The sequence below is a fragment of the Dreissena polymorpha genome, chromosome 10 (genome assembly GCF_020536995.1).
Source record: "Dreissena polymorpha isolate Duluth1 chromosome 10, UMN_Dpol_1.0, whole genome shotgun sequence".
Classification (NCBI taxonomy): Eukaryota; Metazoa; Mollusca; class Bivalvia; order Myida; family Dreissenidae; genus Dreissena; species Dreissena polymorpha.
The window spans coordinates 74,979,116-75,002,009 of NC_068364.1; the positions used below are offsets into that span (position 1 = coordinate 74,979,116).

General features: G+C 35.5%; 1 protein-coding gene across 1 annotated transcript; it reads left to right on the top strand.

The window, feature by feature from the left end:
• The first annotated feature begins 593 nt into the window (after nt 1-593).
• Nucleotides 594-22,006, top strand: LOC127848778 (lariat debranching enzyme-like). The gene is made up of 10 exons (XM_052381389.1): nt 594-649; nt 7,736-7,889; nt 9,588-9,694; nt 10,452-10,576; nt 11,878-11,958; nt 15,327-15,412; nt 18,086-18,310; nt 18,480-18,551; nt 19,713-19,852; nt 20,426-22,006. Exons 2-10 carry the CDS (start codon nt 7,800-7,802, stop codon nt 21,633-21,635), a joined length of 2,136 nt encoding a protein of 711 aa, XP_052237349.1. The 5' UTR covers nt 594-649; nt 7,736-7,799; the 3' UTR covers nt 21,636-22,006.
• Nucleotides 22,007-22,894: the final 888 nt, after the last annotated feature.

Here is a 22,894-nt window from a genome sequence, read left to right on the forward strand (position 1 = left end):
TGACTAATGTTATTGAAATAAAATACTCAAAGAGCCTCGTTCTTAATGTAAACAAAGCAAACAACTTATCGAAATTGGGCTACGATTGATATAACGGTACGGTTATTACAATACGAGATCGCGGTGGTGTAGTGGATGAGGTGTCCGACTAGCGATCGGGAGGTCGTGGGTTCGCTCCCTACTCGGGCAGCGTTCTCATTATCTCCTCCATAGACACCTAGTACTGGTTCTTCCCAGAAAACGGACTCGATAATGTCCCTCTGCCTAATGCTCTAAAGAGCGCTTGGCAGTATATACAGTTACATGTAGATAGAGATTTACTATGAGTATGACCTTCGTCAGCTGGTTCATGCAGACTGATGGAATCGATTTTAAAGATACAAATAAACTTTCAAATTTACTTACACAAATCAATTAAGTCGAAAATAATTCAATGCTCATAATGCGAAATAAACATGATACCTTCTTTTTACGTAATTCCCGTAATTCCACAGTATCTTTTTACTGACAAGCGGCCATCTTGGGATATTACTCATCACATATTTGTAAATGGTAATTTGATTGGTTGTTTGAATTTAATCAACCAATGAAAACGTTTATACCTCATCAATTTTGTGAGATCTGTGACAGTGGGAAGCTTGATTTTTGGGTAAAGTTTTACGGAGTACGTTGACAGTTATTTCATTGCGCTTTTTCCATTTATTGCGTCCAAACTTTTATATCACACTAAAATTCGTTGTTTCAATATTTTTGTGTAACGATATACACATGTTTCCATGTTATAAATAGAGATTTATGTAGTTTCACTCATTTTGAAACGTATTTTCGCGACTATGAAATAAGTTTTACGGTTAGTTTACACTTAATCCAGTTCCCGTATTGGGCCAAAAATAGAACGGGCAACATTCAAGGCATTTTCCTGCCTTTCCGTTTTCAGATTATTCTAGCCAGATGAAATAAACATTTTCTAAAAAATAGGGTTTTGGCTGTGAATTTCTTTTGACAAGTAGAAACGCTGAATTTTTTTTTGTTACCTTCCAAAAAAAATTTTTGTTTGCTCGCCGAAAATTCTTTTCGCTCAATTTTTCCTTTCCCAGTCTTGGACGTAACTAGTTCTGGCTACCATAACTTTAAATGTCGCTTTTTATGATTTTTGACTGGCGCGACTTTATAGTTATGGACCAACCCCATTAGGAAAGTCAACCAGAAATTCCCGAAAAGTTGACAATTAACAAAGACTGGTCCAAAACAGCTTTAAAATGCAGTTGTTGGCCCAAATCAACCACTTGATTGGAAAGATTGACATTTTTCACATTTAACATATATTATCTTCCACAAAATACTATCTTAAACATTTAAAATGTATCTATTCTGCTCTTACATATCGAGAAAAACAGCGATGTGACAGACTTTCTTGAAATGCGAAACTCCCGAGATTTCACGGTCATATGACGTTATTTCTATTTTTAGTAACAAACCATGTGCTCAAGTGTTTTCAAATTCAGAATGACTTTTCCCGGTATTTTAATTATTCTGGCTTATTTTGTAAACAAATTGTAGTGTCAATACAAAGTCAAAGTAAATATCATATAAAACTACCTGATTCACAATGAAATCAGTCTTATAATTCACCAGACGTAAGTGGTTAATCACAAATAATAGATTTCAGAAAACGAAAGTTATGTTTACAATTTCAGCGTAAAATGTCAAGGTCGATCCGAAAGTATCCAAATGAAAACTCGTCACGTGACAAAGCGACAATGGCGTCAAAATTGTGAATTTAAGACTGATGAGAGTTATTTTCATCTATTGTAAGATGCATTTGAAACATTTTAACCTTAAAATATTCCTCGATGCAGTAATTTATATTCATTCACCAATATATGTAGAAATGTATCCAAGAAAATGAGCTTTTTTTTATTTATAGCGTGACATAAATATGTTACGACTCTGGTTGACTTTCGATACGGGGTTAGCTTCAGCGTACAGGTCTGTTAATACTATATAAACTGTACGCTGAAGTTTCTTTAGCTAGGACGTAACCCACTTGACCGTCGACCGAGTCGAGTGATTTTTGCGTTGGTCAAGTGAAAATTCCAAGCCGGTAGCCCGATCGGACGAGTACAACAGTGTTGTAAGTGGTAAGTCAATCTCGCGAGACGCTATAACTATTATTATTACTGGGTGGAGAACTCTCTGCGATAGATTTGTTTTAATGTCTTTTCTGCGATATTTTGAGGGCGCAACGCACAAACATCAACTGTACAATGACAATGAAAGTTGCAACAAAAATTTTGAACATTCAATGAAACGAAAATTCCATCCGTTACGGAAAAATAATCTGTCATGGCTTCGTTTTGTATTGGGGACTTTGATTCTGAGCCAGCATTGCTAACTGGCTGGACAGTGCATTTCATACGTAATGTTAAAAAACAACATGCCATTAAATATCATGCTCTAACTTACAAGTATAGTTTTTAACAGATAAAATTAATCTGTCGAGAAACGAATCCTGACATTAAATTCAAATGTGTTATCATACTGCATTTTAGATGCTGGTACAATCGGTGACAAAACAGATGTGGCTTAGGCAATGGAACTACTGCTACAAATGTCGTTTTTGAAGACTAATTAGGAAATTAATAAATAAATAATAAATGAAGAAAATTAATTAATTATCACCGTTCAATTCAATTCGGCAATCGGCAGAGTTGTGTAATATTATCGCCATATAACTATTTATTTAATTATCACTATTTAATTCAGATCGGTAAATATTCGGTAGAAAGATACAAAGTGGTCAGCTTAGAAATATTTATTGACGGGTATTATCACGTTTTTGTTTCATTTGCTTATCTCTTTATACGACTTTCCGACTGGTCGCTATTTTGGAGGCAGACGGCGATATTAAATGTGTATTCAAATTATACAACATCTGCGCATGAATGACCCAATATTATCCGATAGCTCCACCCATCCTCACGTTTCATTCGACAACGTCATGTCATGTGTAAGCGAGCTCAATGCTGATTGGCCAGCTTCCATTTGCACTTCATTAACAATAAGGTCAAGCAATGTCTAATTGGGTACAGACCGGGTTTCGTTAACTGTTCGAATTGCGAACACTTTCATTGAAACAAAGAGACAAATATAGAAAACCAGTCCGGATTAAAATGGCGGATGTTTTCAACGAAATTTTACTAGATTTTCGCAATTTAGATTTTTCTTGTGCCAAATTCTCAATATTTTTGCAAATGACTCAAATGGAGAACGACAGCGCGAGCATTGCAAACATGTTATTATTGGAATAAATGCTCACTATTACAGGGCTCATGCTGTCGTTCGCCATTTGCGAAAGTATAGCGAATTTGGCTCAAGAAAAATATAATTTGCGAATATGCTTGAATCTCGTTAAATTTCATTGAAAACGTCTGCCATTTTAATCCGGAGTGTTTTTTTTAACTATTTTTCTGTTTGTTTCCATGAACAATTTGAAGCGCATATGGTAGCAGGCCAATCAACATTGAGTTCGCTATCAGGTAATATTGGGTCATTAATGCACAGATAATGGAATACACAGTTGATATTGTCGTCTGCCTACAATATAACGGCCGATGGCAAAAGTCGTATAAAAAATAAGCAAATGAAAAGAAGCGTAACACTCAATAAATTATTTTTAAGCTGATCACTTTACAAATTTCTACCGACTATCGATCTGAATTAAAGGATGATAATTAAATAATAAGTTACATGTAGAAGATGTTGCACCTTTCTTTTCATGATTGAAATTAAAATGTTATAATTACTTTGTTGTTTTTTACTCATAAACTATGCTATTGTAAAGTAATTATGTCAACCAAATAGTATATAAATAACGTATTTGCTAGGTTACTTGTTTTCATTTTCTGTAGTCAAAGGATATGCACATTTTATGTCATGTACAAAATGTGTACAATTTTTCGGACTGTCGTTTTCAGATTAAGTATTTTTTGTCGATTATATTATATTTTTGAAGTTCTTTATAGAAAAAATAGACTTACGAATACACGTGCAGTGATACGGACGGTGCAGAAAAATCTTCACCAGAGGCAGAAGACTTGGAGCTTTATTTGATAATTACCTTTCAGTTTGGTATATGTCGGAGTTCAATGTCAGAAAAATAAATTACTAAAAAAATAAAATCCCTACCTACCTACCCACCAAAATTTACCTGGGTCGGGTTATGCCAAACAAACAATTTTTTAAGGATGGCCCTGTTTACATTAAGAATGCGGCTCTCGGATGACGTCACACGCATGCGGTCTGAGTATTTTGTTTTGCTAACATTACTACGCTTAAAAATAAATACAGACACTACTAAAATAAGGGAAAACCCAGTATAATTGCATTGCAAAATCTTACTTCTACTGCAGGGCTTTTTTTCCTTCTTTAGGACCCGCCGAACATCGGCCCTTTCCCCTCAGATTTTTTTCCCCTCAGCAGGTAAATTTTCTCCCAGACTCCCAAACCTGATCCAGTGTAGAAAATATAACATATTGCATAATTAATTTATTTTTAATTTTTTTTTTTTTTTTAGAATTTCAATTTTTTTTTTTTTTTTATTCAATATCATACATACAATGTAAACATGTATATGATCATACAACATAGTGATTGTACAAAGCAATAAAGTTCCGACATGTTATACAAGAAATGCTAATATAGTATTTATTTTTTTAGAGAGAAAAGAAAAGAACAACAGAGGAATAGTTATGAAAAATGATGAGTTGTATAAAGGCGGAAGAAAGCATACTGGGCTTGTGTGTTTTGTTGTATATTCACAATGGTCTTGTTAGATTGAAAAAAAAACTAATAATAAAAATAAACAAAACAATTTTAGAGAGATAAACTAACATTAGAGTGAAATGTATATAAGTGGACAAACATGAGAATTTAATCCGATTCCATTTTTGTTCAAAGATTTGTAATGTGTCATTTCTGAGGGCTATTTCTTTCTCAATCTGGATTTTTAGCTTAAGACTATGGACAAAACAATTAAAATTTGGTACTTGTTTTTTGTACTTCATGTTTAAGATAAAATATTTCATCAATATAACCATAAAATTCACAATATTATTACAGTCAGAGTCTATTGATTTCAATGAGTTAATTCCGAAACTTACATTTAAGAGAGATAGTTTAACGTTTAGTTGATGTTGTTCAAGAAAAGATATTAATTGATTCCAAATAGGCTGGATGTGTTTGCACTCCCAGAAAAGATGTTCTATAGTTTCAATATTTTCACTGCAGAAGTCACACAGATTTGAGTTAGATAATTTGCATTTAAAGAGATATTTATTTGTAGCTATAATTCTATGGATGTATTTATATTGAAAATTTCTCAGTGTGCTTTCAATAGTTGCTTTATATGGCATGGTAAATATGTCTTTCCAATTAAGTTCATTTTCTCCAAAAAGGACTTGCCATTTATTTTGGATTTTGGAGTTTTCTGTAGGGTTTTTAATTTGAAGTGTGTAAAATATTTTATTTGTTTTGTTTTTTCTTCCAAGTATGTTTTCTACAAATGTTGTTTGAGTACATGGTGTATTATTTGTATTGATTTCAGATTTAATATGTATTGGTATGCTCTTGATTAGTGTGTAGTATTTCAGAAAATTATTTGAAGGTATTCCGTATATGTAGCATATATTATCAAAAGAGTAGAAATCCTTAATTCTGTAGTCATATAATTGGTCGACATATTTAATGCTTCGTTCAAACCAATTTTTATAGAAAAACGTCTTATTGTTTGAAGTTATGTCTTTATTGTTTCATAAAATAGTTTTACTGCTGTTTTGGGTTTCTAGATTATGAGTGACATCACTCCATGCTGATAGAACATCAGACAGAAATATGTTTTCGTTTGCAATTTCATGTAGGATAGTATTGTTGATGTTACATTCAAAGAGTAAAGAGTCACCATATTTTTTTAGGATTTTCTGGTAGAATAATTTCCATTTACTCGTATTGGTACTATCTAGGTATCTTTTAACCCAGCTGCATTTGATTGCATTCAAGAATGAGTCAATGTTCGTTAATTGGATACCTCCATTTTCTACAGATTGAATTAACTGAGTTCGTTTTATTTTATCAGGCTTACCGTCCCATATGAAATTAAATATTGCTGATTTTATATCGTTAATAACATCATTTGGTGGATTTGGGAGGACTGTTAATACATAAACTAGTTTAGGGATTGCAAACGTTTTCAATACTGTGTTTTTTCCGATAAGTGTAAGTTTACGGTGATGCCATGATTTTAAGAAGTTTTTAAAATTTTGTAATTTAGGTAGTATGTTTTTTAGAACTGTATCTTTTTCATTATTTGTGAAAGTAATTCCTAACATTGTGGCTTCATCGGATGTCCAATGAAATTTCATTTCTTTTTTATATTAGACATTACTTTGTTTTAATTTACCTACTCGTAGCACAGTACATTTACTTTTGTTTAGTTTAAGACCCGATGTCATTCCGTACAGGGTTAGCGATTCTATTAGGTTATGGAAAGAATCGTAATTGTCGTTTAAAAAATAAGTTGCATCGTCAGCAAATAGGGACTGTTTGATTTCTTCGTCAGGTTCTAGTGATATGCCTTTTATGTGTTTATTTGATTGGATGTGATGTGATAGATACTCGATGCAAATAATAAATAGCGATGATGAGATTAATCTATTAATTTATCTGTTGCCTTGAATTGTTTTAAAAACAGCAAAATATGTTGAATTGATTATTTAAGACTTTCCTTATTTTCCCAAAAATCCGGCGTTTCGCGTGATTTTTTCCCCCAAAATCCGACATTTCGCGCGTTTTTTTTTCCCCTCAAAAAAGGCCAGGCCCTTTCCCCAAAATCAGATAAAAACCCCTGAACTGAAATAATCCAAATCTATCTTATTCCATTCATTTTTTTCGGTACTCTTCATTAAACTGTACATTAATTGCAGACCACAGTGCTAGTGTTAACACAACACTTACATGTATTTCTTTTTTTTTTTTAAGAAAATTCTTTCACATTTTCACGATTTCCCAGAAAATGTTACATGGTACAAGCTGTGTGCGCACATCGGAAATAGGTTACATGACGATAAACACATGTTAAGTGGGTAAACCCTGTCCTGATTGGATGCTAATTTTATCAAATCTTTGAAAAATAACATATTATGCCAACATTTTATTTGAACAATTTGTGAACGTTGTTGTTTTTTGGAATTCTTGAGCACTTTTTCGTGTCAATGTTGATCAAAAGAAGATCGACCAATAAAACAAGACTTGTTAAATTGTAAATAGAAGTTATTAAAAAAGTTAAATTAATCTTTCAGTTTCTGTAAAAATGTTCAGTGATTCGAATTTTTTAAGTTTTGTTGGCCTCAGGAATAATTTTAGAAATCAAAAGGGACTCAAAGGTTTTAAATCTATGGGTCCCAGAGAAAAAGTATGGGTCCCATCTATGAGCAGAAGAAAAACATAGCAAATCAGGGTATTTCAACACAGTGTTTCAGATTGGCCCCAATTCCCTCAGGGCAGGTGTCCTAAATGGTGTTTTTTTTTCGGCATTTGTCCTTAATCATGAAAAAACTTTCAGATAGTTTTGTTATCGTACAGTTAATTAAAAAAAAACAAGTCAAAACTAAATCCAATAACATTATACTTCAAATAACACTTAACTATTTTATTGCATCTTGAAACGAAACTTTTTTAGACCTCAGAATGGCTGAAATCCAATAGATCACAGATTATTGTTAACAAGGATTATTTGGTGAAGCATGAAGATAGCAGTAGAGGGCTGTTGCCATGGCGAGTTGGACGCCATCTATCAGACATTAGAACTCCTGGAGCAGAAGAACAACATCAAGGTAAATGGCAGACAATATAAACCTATTGCTTTTTATGCGTTTGATCGGGGGTATATTGTTTTTGGCCTGTCTGTCATTCTTTTACTCTGTCCCAAAACTTTAACCTTGGTCATAATTTTTGCAATATTGAAAATAGCAACTTGATATTTGGCATGCATGTGTATCTCATGGAGCTGCACATTTTGAGTGGTGATAGGTCAAGGTCATCCTTCAAGGTCAAAGGTCAAATATATGGCTTCAAAGCAGCGCAGTAGGGGGCATTGTGTTTCTGACAAACACATCTCTTGTTAGTATTGAAAAGCCTATTGAAACACAAGTTAGTCCATTTCCTTGGTAGAACCAGTATTTGGTGTCTTTTAGTTTTATTTAAAGAACGCTCTCACAGTGGGATCAAACTCCTGAATTCTTGGTTGCTAGGCGGATACAATATTCTCCATGCCACTGCGACCTAATTTGGCATAGTAATCACAAATCATGCACTCTTTTGAAGTTTTGATCATCCAAAATGTTAAGTAAAATATGGGGTAAAAAAACATCAAGGAAATTGTAATAGCAGTTCTTTGTTTACTAGTCAGGATGTGAAACTGTTTCCTAAAGCAAAATGTAGATTTTATTTTAATGCTAATTAAGTTCTAAAAATCAATGTCTTACAAATCAATTATAGAAAACGGATAACAGACTACATGTAACTACACCAAGATAATAAAGAACACATGTCTGTCCATTATTAGACATAAACTTTAAAAAGTTTTCGTAAACTGCTAAAACATACATTATAACTCACACTGATTGTTCAATATGATATGCAGTGTGTTTTTTCATTTGAAATCAGGTCCGATAATCTGCCCCATTCCCAATCGTAAATACTATAGTCTATCCCTTTGAGCGCTGGAACCGGATTTTGAAGGCCTTTGCAAACAGTTTGGATCCAGTTGAGACGCCACAGAATGCGGCGTCTCATCAGGATCCAAACTGTTTGCTATTCTGATAGTATTCTTTGAAAAAAATCGAAGAAAATGCTGATTTTAGAAATTCAGCAGAAGACATTTTAGCAGACGACAAATTTCCCAGCATGCAAAAGGCTATACTGGGGCACATATTGTTTTTTGCCTGTCTGTTTGTTGGTTTGTTTGCGTCAAACTTTAACTTTGGCCATAACTTTTGATATATTGAAGATAGCAACTTGATGTTTGGCATGCATGTGTATCTCATGGAGCTGCACATTTTGAGTGCTGATAGGTCAAGGTCATTCTTCAAGATCAAAGGTCAAATATATTGGGGGGGGGGGAGATAGTGTGTCACAAACACATCTTGTTCTATAATAAAACATACATTTAATGTTAGTTTCATGGTAACATTTGCATCCAAACATTTTATGTTAGTTTCATGGTAACATTTGCATCCAAACATTTTATGTTAGTTTCATGGTAACATTTGCATCCAAACATTTTATGTTAGTTTCATGGTAACATTTGCATCCAAACATTTTATGTTAGTTTCATGGTAACATTTGCATCCAAACATTTTATGTTAGTTTCATGGTAACATTTGCATCCAAATGATGCAAGGGAGATAATTTGGAAGAGTCAAAAGCGACAAAATTGCAAAATGCTTGCATCAAAAAGCAGGATCCCTGTCTCCCTTGTTGATGATAAAATGTATTATCACCCCACGTATAAATGTTGTTTCATTTCCCAGGTAGATCTATTGCTGATATGCGGGGACTTCCAGGCAGTCAGGAACATGGCTGACATGGACTGCATGGCCGTGCCACAGAAATACAAGCAGATGAACACCTTCTACAAGTATGGCCCTATAGTCACTTACCACTTTGTCATCAACAAACTGTAATTAATAAAGAATATTGTAATTTAAAGGTGTTAAATGCCAAGCTAGAATGCAATTTTAAGAATTTATAAAATATATAAGTTGTTTGAATATTCTTTCTTTTTTTACCTTTGAATGGGTTGTTACCCTTATTTATGCCTAGCGTCCTGAAAAAAGGACATTGCAAACAGCGTAGACCCAGATGAGACGCCGCATAATGCGGCGTCTCATATGGGTCTGCGCTGTTTGCTTAAATGAATTTCTTTATGAAATATTCTAAATATAGAAATAAATATACTTGACACCCCTAATTTTGGAAATAAATTGATCCAATTTAGAAGGATGGGAGAGTCCACTAGACATAAATGGGTTAAATACGGGCCTGGTTCTTAGACTTAAGGCTACAGAGGAAAAATATTATTCAATACATTTTCCTGTACACACCCTGTTACTTTGAATCTCTTATGTTATAGGCAGTCAAATGTCAGCAATAATTTGTGTCAAGTAGGTTTGATTAAAGCTTTATAAAGAAGCCTCAATGGTTTAGTGTATGTGTGGTTGTTCTACTAAGTCCAATCTTTTCGTTACTGTAACTTTGTCATTCATGGAGATATAATGAAATAATTTAAAGCATATGTTTACTACATGTATGTTAAATAATAAGCAAACTATAAGGCTAACCGATCATATAACATTTTTTACTATTAACTGCAAATGCTTGAATGAATGTTATAGGTACTACTCGGGAGAGAAGGTCGCCCCAGTTTTGACTGTGTTCATTGGAGGAAACCACGAGGCATCCAACTATATGCAGGAACTGCCATATGGCGGTTGGGTGGCCCCTAAAATCTACTACATGGGTAAAGCTAGTTCTTGCAATCTTCTTCATTCGCATGCAATTCTTTCACATATGTGCTCAAAATGCAGTTTAAATTTGAGTACAGGTTGTTTTATTAGCTCGGCGTTTTTCGCAGAAAACCCGAGGTATTGTCATAGCAAGCTCGTCATCCAACGTCCGACATCCGCGTCGTGCTAAAACCTTAACATTTTGTTAAGGTTTTGAACATTGGCGCTAAAATCAAATTGCTTCAGCCTACAACTTTGAAACTTCATATGTAGATGCACCTTGATGAGTTCTACATGCCACACCCATTTTTATGCCCCCTTCGAAGAATAGAGGGTATATTGTTTTGCCTATGTCGGTCGGTCCGTCTGTCCGTCTACCGAATGGTTTCCGGATGATAACTCAAGAATGCTTACGCCTAGGATCATGAAACTTCATAGGTACATTGATCATGACTCGCAGATGACATCTACAGATTTTCAGGTCACTAGGTCAAAGGTCAAGGTCATTGTGACTCGAACCAGTAAAATGGTTTCCGGATGATAACTCAAGAACGCTTACGCCTAGGATCATGAAACTTCATTGGTACATTGATCATGACTCGCAGATGACCCCTATTGATTTTCAGGTCACTAGGTCAAAGGTCAAGGTCACAGTGACAAAAAATGTATTCACACATTGGCTGCCACTACAACTGACTGCCCATATGGGGGGCATGCATGTTTTACAAACAGCCCTTGTTGGGTCACTAGGTCAAAGGTCAAGGTCACTGTAACCATTAAAAAAAATAAAAAATACATAAATTCTGACAAGCTTTCATTTATTCAAAACTGCACCCGTAGCCGAGCGCGGCACCCGTTATGATGTGCTCTTGTTTACTATTATTATGGTTTTCAGAGGCTTTTTTGTATCCTTTTCATTGCTTTCTCTGCCATATATGTGTACATCATTAGTACACATGCATGCATGGTCATTAAACTGGTTGTCTTTTATTCATGAAAGTTGAACAGTTTAGTGATTTTCGGCACTATACAAGTAAACACGTGTGCTATTCCTTCAATGGCTCTCTCTTCTACCAACTAAACTAAAGAGGGGTGGCACGATTTACCCAATACACCCCCAAAAACATCCCCAAATATGCTCGAAATTCCCAATATAGGCTCAAAATTCCCTAACTTAACCCTAACTCTAACCTGCCAAAATTATGAGTATTTGGGTATTTTGAGCGTATTTGGGTGTATTTTGGTGTATTTGGTAAATTGTGCTGCCTACTAAAGAGTGTGCAGGTTTGTTTTAACATCTCATTTTCTGCTACAGGTTATGCCAATGTGATTCAGATAGCAGGTATTCGTATAGGAGGAATGTCTGGCATATTCAAGGGCAAGGATTATAACAGAGGTAACACACACCATGGCATTTCAGATAGGCGTCAGAAAATAATTGTTTGTTTCCGGTGGCCCGACCCTGCCTAATTTTTGGCTGCTGGTCCTAATCTTTTTTGAGCCCAAAATTCGAAAAAAGTCGGACCGCATATTTATCGGCAATGCTCAATAAACTGTCTATGTTATCCGCATATTATCCCCTGCCTATGGCGGGGTGATATTGTTTTGGCGTTGTCTGTCCGTTAGTCTTTCAATTCATCTGTCCGTCCGGAGCCATATCTAAGTGCTTTGGCGGATTTCATTGAAACTTGGTATGAGTATATATATATATATATATTTATATATATATATTATATAAGAAGATGATGCATGCCAAATGGCATTGTACACCATCTGTTAATAACGGAGTTATGGCCCTTTGTATCTTGAAAAAATGCTTTTTTAGTGTCAAATATAACACTTTTGTGTCCAGAAGCATATTGGCGTGGGATATTAATTCAGCGAATTTGCTTGTTTATATTGTTATTGAAGCGCACATGGTAGATGGCCAATCAGCATTGAGTTTGCTCACACAGTGGGTAATTCATGCGCAGACACCGTACACTTAGATTACACAGTTGATCTTGTCGTCTGCCAACAATATAGCGGCCGATGGCAAACGTAGTATTTAAAGATTAACTCATCAAAAGAAGCGTAACAATAAATAAATTATTTCTAAACTGATTACTTAACACCTTTCTCCCAACTATTGATCTGAATTAACGGATGATAATTAAATAATTAGTTCTATTTTGACGATGTTACACCTTTCTGCCGATTATCGTTTGAAATTAAAAGGTGATAATTAACTTTTTTTTTACCCACAAAAGATGCTATTGTAAAGCAATATGTCAACCAAATCGTATATTTGCTGAGATTGCAATGTCTGCAGTCAAATGATATGCACATTTTATTTAATGTGCTCAACGCGTACAATTTTTCGGACTGTCGTTTTCAGACACATTATTTTTCGTTGATTATAATTTATTTTTGAAGTTCTTTATAGAAGAAATAGAATGACGAATACATATGAGGTGATACATACGGTGTGGTTTATAATATTTTAAATTGTAATCACCTGAAAATACAATTGGAAATACTATAAAAAAGAACAATTAGTAAGGGCTCTGGATGGGGTGGGGGATCTGCCCTTTATTCCTGTTGGGTTCCTGCGGCTGCGGTTCCAAGCCCACCAGCCTAATTTTCAGGATTTCAAATTTGGAACAATCGACACCCCTATTAAATGTACATCTATAAAATAACTTATGTTTGTACCTTGACAAGTACCATACTAATTATTTCTATATTGAAAACTGTATGTTACATTATGATATGTGATATGCCCTTGTTGTCATGAAAAGAAATATTAACAAGTTGATAGTACATGTATATATATATTTATTTCAAAACCAGTTTTCGCGCATTGAAAAACAAAAAACTGGTTGACTCAAAGAAATTTTGGGAAAGCCTAGCCATGGTAGATAGACCCCACGACACCAGTACATAATATAATATAAAAATGTGGTCCTTTGGAAACATAAAATGCATCCAAGAAATATAAAAGCACACCCAGTTTGATTGGGTCTGTTCATGGTGATAATGTTACATGCAACACCTCTCGCGCCCCCCTAGCACGGCTTTTGGGCTATTTAATATATTATAAAATTATATATAATATAGTATACACTCCATGATCCCAAAGGAACAGAAAGTATAACAACACTGAATCCCTATAGACACTGAGGGTCAAGCTTGCTGCGACTTTAGTTATGCATTTTATTGGTAATAAAATGGACTATTCAAGCAGTTGCCAGAAGTCAACATAAAACTCGGAAATAAGGAAAGCAACAAATGCAAGATTAATGAACGGCTAGTTTTTATTTCATAAAAGCATTTAAATAAAGCCATACAGCATTACATATATCATCAAATTTATTGTACATACAGTTGTACACAAAAAAATGAGAAGAAGATGCACCATATACGACATTTTCTATAAAAAAAATAAAATAAAAAAAATTAAATATTTGCCTACCTTCCTACCTAATTTTTTAGGCCATGTCAGTGGAAACAAACATAATTTTTGTTTAGGCCTTAATGGCAAACCTTGTCAATTGAGTTAATGGAAAAACATGTCAGTTAAGTTAGTGGCAAACTTTGTCCCTTTCAGTTACAAAATAGTCATTTCACTTATTGAAAAATCATCACAATGTAGAAAAGGGAATGTGATTGCTAAACTATGTCACAGAATTGTAGGGAACCCACAGCCCAGCCATTTTTTTTTACTTTTCAAATTACTGTACTTCATAAAAATCATTATTACTTCAGAGGTAAAACAAACATAAAACCACTTTATTTAAATCGTATTTTCCTGGCTGTAAAGTCTTTTGCAGTTGTCAGGATCTTAGTTTCTTATGCGTGTCAGTCTGTAGACAACTTTGTCTCTTTTCATCTGATCTTTACTTAATGACCTGAAAATGTTTGTGAAAATTATTTATTTGTATGCTTTCCAGTGGTTTATAGAGAAATTTCAGTGAATTAAAACTGATTCATTGTTTCAAACAGTGAATATTTACAGTTGATAATTTTCACTGATATACTGTAAAATGACGTTGTTTTCATAAGTTACAATGTCATTATTTCAGCAAAAATACACACCAAAATCATTTTTAAGCATAAAGTAAGAAAGACAAGGGACAAAATTGTCACAAAACCAGGTTTTCATGGTGAAAAAAAATCTGATAAAGGGAGAAAACTCAAACTGAACTTTTGAAATGAACAAACAAAATTAACCCCCTTTGCAAGTTTGTTTTTAAAAAAAATCTATTTTTAGTTGTGGCGACCTTGACATTGGAGATATTGACCTGATTCTTTCGTGCGACACACCGTCCCATGATGGTGAACAAATGTGCCAAATGATTTTAAAATCTCACAATGAATGACATAGTTATGGCCAGGACAAGCTCATTTATGGCCATTTTTGACCTTTGAACTCAAAGTGTGACCTTGACCTTGGAGATATCGACGTAATTATTTCGCGCGACACACCGTCCAATGATGGTGAACAAATGTGCCAAATGATTTTAAAATCTGACAATGAACGACATAGTTATGGCCCGGACAAGCTTGTTCCGCCCGCCCGCCAGCCAGCCCGCCCGCATTCGCCAAGCTAATAACCAGTATTTTCCTTCGGAAAATCTGGGTAAAAATGTGTTTGATTTGGTGGAATATCGATTTTTATTTACTCATGATCATAGAAAAAATATATTTTGTATAATCACTCGTGAATTTAGATTGATATTCCTCCAAATCCAACAAATATCCTCTATATTTGTGTGTTCACAGGCCATTTTGAGCACCCTCCCTACTCCGAGGACTCCAAACGTTCTGCGTACCACGTGAGGAACGTGGATGTATACCGGCTAAAACAGGTTAACTCCTTTGATTATGTAGTTTTACTTCCATATCTCCTAGCAAAGTGAATGGTTTAATATTTAAGCACACAGATTTGAGCATCACTGTTAAATGGAGGCTACTTTCCGAACATTTGTTTTGTGGCGATGAAATTTGTGTCTTGTTCTGAGAAAACTAGACTTAATTCATGTGCGTAAAGTGTTGTCCCAGATTAGCCTGTGCAGTCCGCACAGGCTAATCAGGGATGACACTTTCAGTTTTAATGGTATTTTAAGTTTCAAGGAAGTCCCTCCTTACCGAAAATCAAGTTAAGGCGGAGAGTGTTGTCCCTGATTAGCCGGTGCGTAGTGCACAGGCTAATCTGGGACCACACTTTTACGCACATGAATTAAGCCCAGTTTTCTCAGAACAAGGCTCATTTGATCCGTTTTAATATTTTAGCCTCCCTTTGTGAAAACTGGGCTTAACACAAAAATATTTTTTTTAAACATCTAATAAATTACCACACCCCACATTATACCCCCCTATCACCCCCCTACTCCCCCCAACCCCCCCCCCCCCCACCAAAAAAATAAATATTTTGTTTAAACATCTAATAAATTACCACACCCCACATTATACCCCCCTCTCACTCCCCCCCTTACCCCCCCACCCCCCCCTAACCCCCCACCCCTCCCCCCCAAAAAAAAGGAAAAAAACATAATTTTTTTTAACATCTAATAAATTACCACACCCCACATTATACCCCCCTCTCATCCTCTACCCCCCCCCCCCACCCCCCGATTTTTTTTTTTTTTTAACATCTAATTAATTACCCCACCCCACATTATACCCCCCTCTCACCCCCACCACCCACTACCCCCCCCACCCCACCCCACCCCCAATTTATTTTTTTAAACATCTAATAAATTACCACACCTCACATTATACCCCCCTCTTACTCCCCCTACCCCCCCCCCCTCATTTTTTTTGTAAACATCTAATAAATTACCACACCCCACATTATATCCCCCTTACACCCCCCCCCCCCCCCCACACCAATTTTTTTTTTCCTTTTTTTATTTTTGAAAGATTGTCTAATGAATTATTGAATATGAACAATTTCCCCATGATGGCTTATGTTATACTGTCAAGCACTGGAATAGTCGAGCGCGCTGTCCTCTGACAGCTCTTGTTAGGTCACAAGGTCAAAGGTTAAGGTCACAGTGACTCGAAATAGTAAAATGGTTTCCGGATGATAACTCAAGAATGCTTATGCCTAGAATCATGAAACTACATAGGTACATTGATCATGACTGGCAGATGACCCCCATTCATTTTCAGGTCACTAGGTCAAAGGTCAATGTCACAGTGACTCGAAATAGTACAATGGTTTCCGGATGATAAATTACATTAGGTCAAAGATCAAGGTCACAGTGACAAAAAACATATTCACACTATGGCTGCCACTACAACTGACAGCCCATATGGGGGGCATGCATGTTTTACAAACAGCCCTTGTTCAGAAAAGATTCTTCCGATCTTCACCAAACTTGGTCAGAAGTTGTATCTAGACAATATCTAGGTCAAGTTGGAATACGGGTCATGCCGGGTCAAAAACTAGGTAACAGGGTCACTTGGTGCATTTCAAGGATTTAGCATGGTGTCCGCTCTCTAATTGAAGTAGTTTTCATCCGATCTTTACCAAATTTGGTCAAAAGTTGTGTCTAAATGATATCTAGGTCAATTTCAAAAATGGGTCATGCTGGGTCAAAAACTAGGTCACGAGGTCACTTAGTGCATTTCAAGCATTAAGCATGGTGTCCGCTCTCTAATTGAAGGTTACAGGGTCACTTGGTGCATTTCAAGGATTAAGAATAGTGTCCGCTCTCTAATTGAAGTATTATTTATCCGATCTTCTCCAAATTTGGTCAGAGGTTGTGTCTAGATGATATCTAGGTCAAGTTTAAATATGGGTTATGCTGGTTCTAAAACTAGGTCACGAGGTTACTTAGTGCATTTCAAGCATTTAGCATGGTGTCCGCTCTCTAATTAAAGTAGTTTTCATCCGATCACCAAATTTGGTCAGAAGTTGTGTCTAAATGATATCTTGGTCAATTTCAAATATGGGTCGTGCCGGGTCAAAAACTAGGTCACAGGGTCACTAGTGCATTTCAAGGATTAAGCATGGTTTCACTCAAATAGTAAAGTTATGTGTTGTGTAATTTTCAAAAATATATCATTTTGCCACTCAAATGGTAAAGTTATCAAGTTGTTTAAAACCTCCAAACGGGCAGTTTGGCACTCTTGTATAATTTTGTGCCAATTTGTAATCAATCATGTCATTTGATAGTTTTTTATGCTTGAATTGTATTTCTTTCAGAGCGTTATGTGCACATTATTTTAATATATAAAATTCATTCATAAATCCCAGATTCATTTGTTATAGACAATAATATTGCCATTTAAATGAAACACTGTGCATCAAATGTAAAAACAAATCCCAAATTTTATTTTAAGCTCTGCATCATTTCTGTTTTCATGTGAACTCTTGGTAATCCTGTGACAGTTGGGCACTCTTGTTATCAATCAATAGACATCTTTCTTTTGCCCAACTTTCCTAAGTATATCCACCAATTTCATACGATGTAATTGACATGATTTCATACATTGTTATCAACATTATTTCATACGTTGTTATCTCCCTTCAGGTGAAGCAGCCCATAGACATCTTCCTCTCCCACGACTGGCCCAAGGGTGTTCACAAGTACGGGGACACTCACAGGCTACTCAAGCGTAAGAAGTTCCTACAGGAGGAGATAGAACAGGACAGACTGGGCAATCCAGCGGCCGCAGATCTGTTGTACCTACTGCAGCCAGCTTACTGGTTCTCAGCTCACCTCCATGTGAAATTTCCTGCTGTTGTGAAACACTCGGTAATGGTCATTTTAGTTGAGTTTATTTTAAACCGGGAGTTTCTAGCAGTCTATTCTGGATTTATGCTGTTTGCACATATCCATTTTCACTTTGCTTCTGACTGGGGAAGGGTTAAAGTCATTATTGTAACTTGTTAACCTTCAATTTATTTTATATGCACTTTTTCAGAACCCTCCAGATGTCAAAATAACCAAATTTTTGTCTTTGGACAAATGTTTACCCAGGAGGCAGTTTTTGCAGGTAATTTTTCCTTTTGACTGCATTTAATAATTACATAGAAACAATTGAGTCGCGTTCTGAGAAAACTGGACATAATGCATGTGCGTAAATTGTCGTCCCAGATTAGGCTGTGCACTATGCACAGGCTAATCAGGGACAACACTTTCCGCCTAAATTGGATTTTTGCTAAGAAAAGACTTCATTTTAATGAAAAATGTCATAACAGGGGAAAGTGTCGTCCCTGATTAGCCTGTGTAAACTGCAGAGGCTAATCTGGGACGACACTTTTACGCACATGCGTTAAGCCCAGTTTTCACATAACGCTGCTAAATTTATTAAAGCAAACACAAAAATAATCTTACCAAAATACAGTCCTGGGCACAAGTCAGACACCATATCCACTGAATACAGTCCTGGGCACAAGTCAGACACCATATCCACTGAATCCTATCTGTATTGCTGTATTCTGCATTAAGGACATTTTTTACGTGATACAATAAGATTCTACCTTAACCCTTCACCACTAAGATACATATTTTACCACTTAGATACATATTTTACCACTTAGACGCATATTTTACCGCTTAGATACATATTTGACCGCTTAGATACATATTTTACCACTTAGATACATATTTTACCACTTAGACGCATATTTTACCGCTTAGATACATATTTTACCGCTTAGATACATATTTTACCACTTAGATACATATTTTACCACTTAGACGCATATTTTACCGCTTAGATACATATTTGACCGCTTAGATACATATTTTACCACTAAGATACCTATTTTACCACTTGGATACGTATTTTACCACTTAGATACGTATTTTACCACTAAGATATCTATTTTACCACTTAGATACGTATTTTACCACTTAGATATGTATTTAACCACTTAGATATGTATTTTACCTCTTACAAACGTATTTTGACGCATTTGTAGTCTCTTAGAAAATTAAATTTAATTAAAATCCAATCCATGATGTTGTTTCATCTTTCTGTTATTGTGGTTGTGGTACTTCGCTTATGAACTACAACACGTCTGTTTGGTTCAATCCTTTAATAACGTCTGATAACAGTAAACAACAATAATGATGATGACGTCAACGTAAAACATACATAATTGCGGCAAGTGGCGTTGACGTCACAAATACTTAACACTTTCATTTCCAGGTCGTTGATGTTCCTCATGATGCCTCTAAGCCAATAAAATTGCAGCTAGATGCTGAGTGGTTAGCCATTTTGAAGCTGACCAATCATCTGCTGAATATATCCCGCAATCCCAGCTATCCTGGTTCACTTCCAGGTGAAAGGTCAGTAGGCTAGTTTTAGAGTAATAAATTAAAATTCCGGTAAATTGTATAAATCTGAATAACTCTTATCTAACAGATAACTTTTGGTTATCTTCAATTTTAATGTCATAAATACATTACCTGCTATCTAATAACTACTACATTTCCTTTAAAAATTTGTTTTTGGATATATGTTTTGGTAAGCAATTGTATAATATTATATATATCCCAACAGGTGCAGGTTTTGGTTTAGTATTGGATAAGATTAAGCCAAGGTATTTGACTTCGGATATCTTTATCTGAATAAGGTTATCTTTTGGATTCACTAAAGTTATCCATACTTATACAATTGGTTACTAGTGAATAAAATGTATATAAAGTCAAGTTTAAACTCGCTAAATCATAGTATATGTAAACTGACAAACCCTGCCTTGGTAAATTTTGGGCCAGGCTTGCTTAGATTCTCAGTTTTGTATAGAAAGGCTTGGAAATTTAAGTAATTGTCTTTAGTAAATATATCATTTTTAAGGCTGGTTTGGTCAAACTTCTTATTTCATGAAATCAAAAATTATTATCAACCGTTTGTTTTTACAGGAAAGATTTCTCACCCACTCCAAAAGAGCTTCAGAACATAATAGACGACTTTGGAGGTAATCTGGATATTCCAGATAACTTTACACAAACAGTCCCAGTTTTTGACCCAGAAAAGTCGAAAAAGCAAAACCAGATGCCACCGCCCCAGACACAGATAAATCCCCAGACAACTCTGTTGTGCAGCATGTTGGATCTCACAGATCCCAACGCTGTTTTTCTGGGGAAGGATTCGACACTTAATCTTCCCGAAGACGCTGATGGCGTTGACAATGCTGCAGAGAGTGATGGCACCGACGATGTCGACGAAGATTATGAAAGTGAGCCGAGTTTTATTTCATTGTCTGGCAGTGAGCAGAGTTTTACAGATCAGAGTTTCAGCATTTTGTCAGCAAGCAACGAGAGTGGCTTGTCCATAGGGCAGGCAAACGATAGCATTGCTTCATTGGGGAATGCTGACGAGATTAAAATTGACGATGAAGATGATGATGATGATGATGATGGCGTTAAACAGATTACTGCTGTGACAGCTGGTTACTATCATGAAAATACTAGTATCGCAAATGAAAGCATGTCGCCTTTACTCTCCAGAAAGAGATTGAGTTTGTCAGAGAAATTGGAAAAATGTAAGTCAAGTGACGACCTTAATGATACGCAGGAAATTCATGATGAAGACGAAAATGAGTTTGCAGCGATCATTGCAGCGCAGAAAGAACACAACTCGTCAATCGAGCAGCTTTCACCAAAGAAGTCAAAAACAGATTCCGAAGCAGTTGACGGTAATTTGAGCAAGAACAGTTCTAGTAGCTTGGATTGTCAGTCTCTAGAAATCAGTGACGATGATCCAGAATTGCGAGAAATGCTTCGAGCACAGAAAGATGCAGTAAACAGTGGGGAAAGTAAAGTGATTGAAGTATCTGTAGAATGCGAGGACCCAGAACTCCAAGAAATCGTAGCAGCTCAGAAGAAAAACCAGAAGGAAATAGACTGCGTTCCGGAATTACAGCGGGACTTTGATCTTCAAAAACCATGCGTTCAGTCAAGCCCAATCGTGAAAATGGAGGAGAGGTTTCATTCAGATGATGGTGTGGGGGACAGGGGTTCGGGGAAAAGAACTGAAATGCAAAAAATGGAGGTGAAGAGTCCGGCAGCAAAGAAGTTTAAACGCAGAAATCAGGACTTGTATGTTAACGAGGAGAATGAGGAATTCTAATGGGGCAATGTTTGTGGTTCTTTATATAAATGAGTCACAATCTGGGAAAATAGCGCTGAATGCATGTGTCACCCCAGATAAGCCTGTGCTGTCCATTCAGGTCATCTTGAAGTCTCTTGTGACTGAGAGAAATCATATACCTATGTTCTTTACAATTTCGTAAATTTTATACCATATTGTTAAATTAAAGATGTTTATTTTTTCAAAAAGGTTATTTCAAGGAACGCATATGTGAAGAGATTCTATTAACATATCAGTACAATGTAACAAACCACATGGTCATATATTTTTGTTAGTTTGTTCATTAATTGTACTTTAAACAAGTATAATTCTTCAAAACCATATATCATGCATAACAAAAAAGAAAAGTATCTTTTTGTGTTTTTTCTATTGCTGTTGTAATTAGTTGAAGAGAGAAAGCACACAAAACATTTCTCAAACAGCAAAATTGTTAATATTGATCTGATGTTATTGATGCTGAATTTTTTCAGTATTCACATTTCTTATGCTGTAATAAAAAAGTAAAAGGTGTATAATTAAGATTTTGATTTATGGTACTCTACATTGATGTACGCTCTGTGAAAAGGGGGTTTAATGCATGTGTGAAAGTGTCGTACAGGCTACACAGGCTAATCAGGGACGACACTTTCCGCCTAAACTTGATTTTTACTAAGAAGAGAAGAGACTCTTAAAATTAAAAATATCATAAAAGCGGAAAGTGTCGTCCCTGATTAGCCTATGCGGACTGCACATGCATATAAACCCCTTCTTACAGTGCACGCCTCATATGTTTATATGTTTTTGGTAATATAACCGAAATGTCATTCAGAGTGGATTCATGAATCCATACATGTAGTGAAACATTCAATTGAGACGAGTTTAGAAAAGTTAGAACTTTTTAAGACGTGACAGAAATTGATCCAGATAGATAATTTTGACTGCTAAAGAGCGATCGTATATCTGTCACAAATGACTTCGAGATTCTGTCATTGCGCTTTGGTGCCAACTTTGGTATTTGATACATTAATGTGTTCGATATTTGTTGTTACGAATTATAAACCAAAAGCGTGTCTCAGTGGTACACTGTCAACAAACTCATTTTCATGATCACTCCCATAGTATTTTTATGCCCCCTGTTGCGTATGATCGTATAGTGTTAATAAACTATGGAATCGTGCGTTAGGTTCGACCTTTTAATAAACGTTAATACGAACTTGTATATGTACAACATAAGAAGTGACGTCGATAGTATACATGAC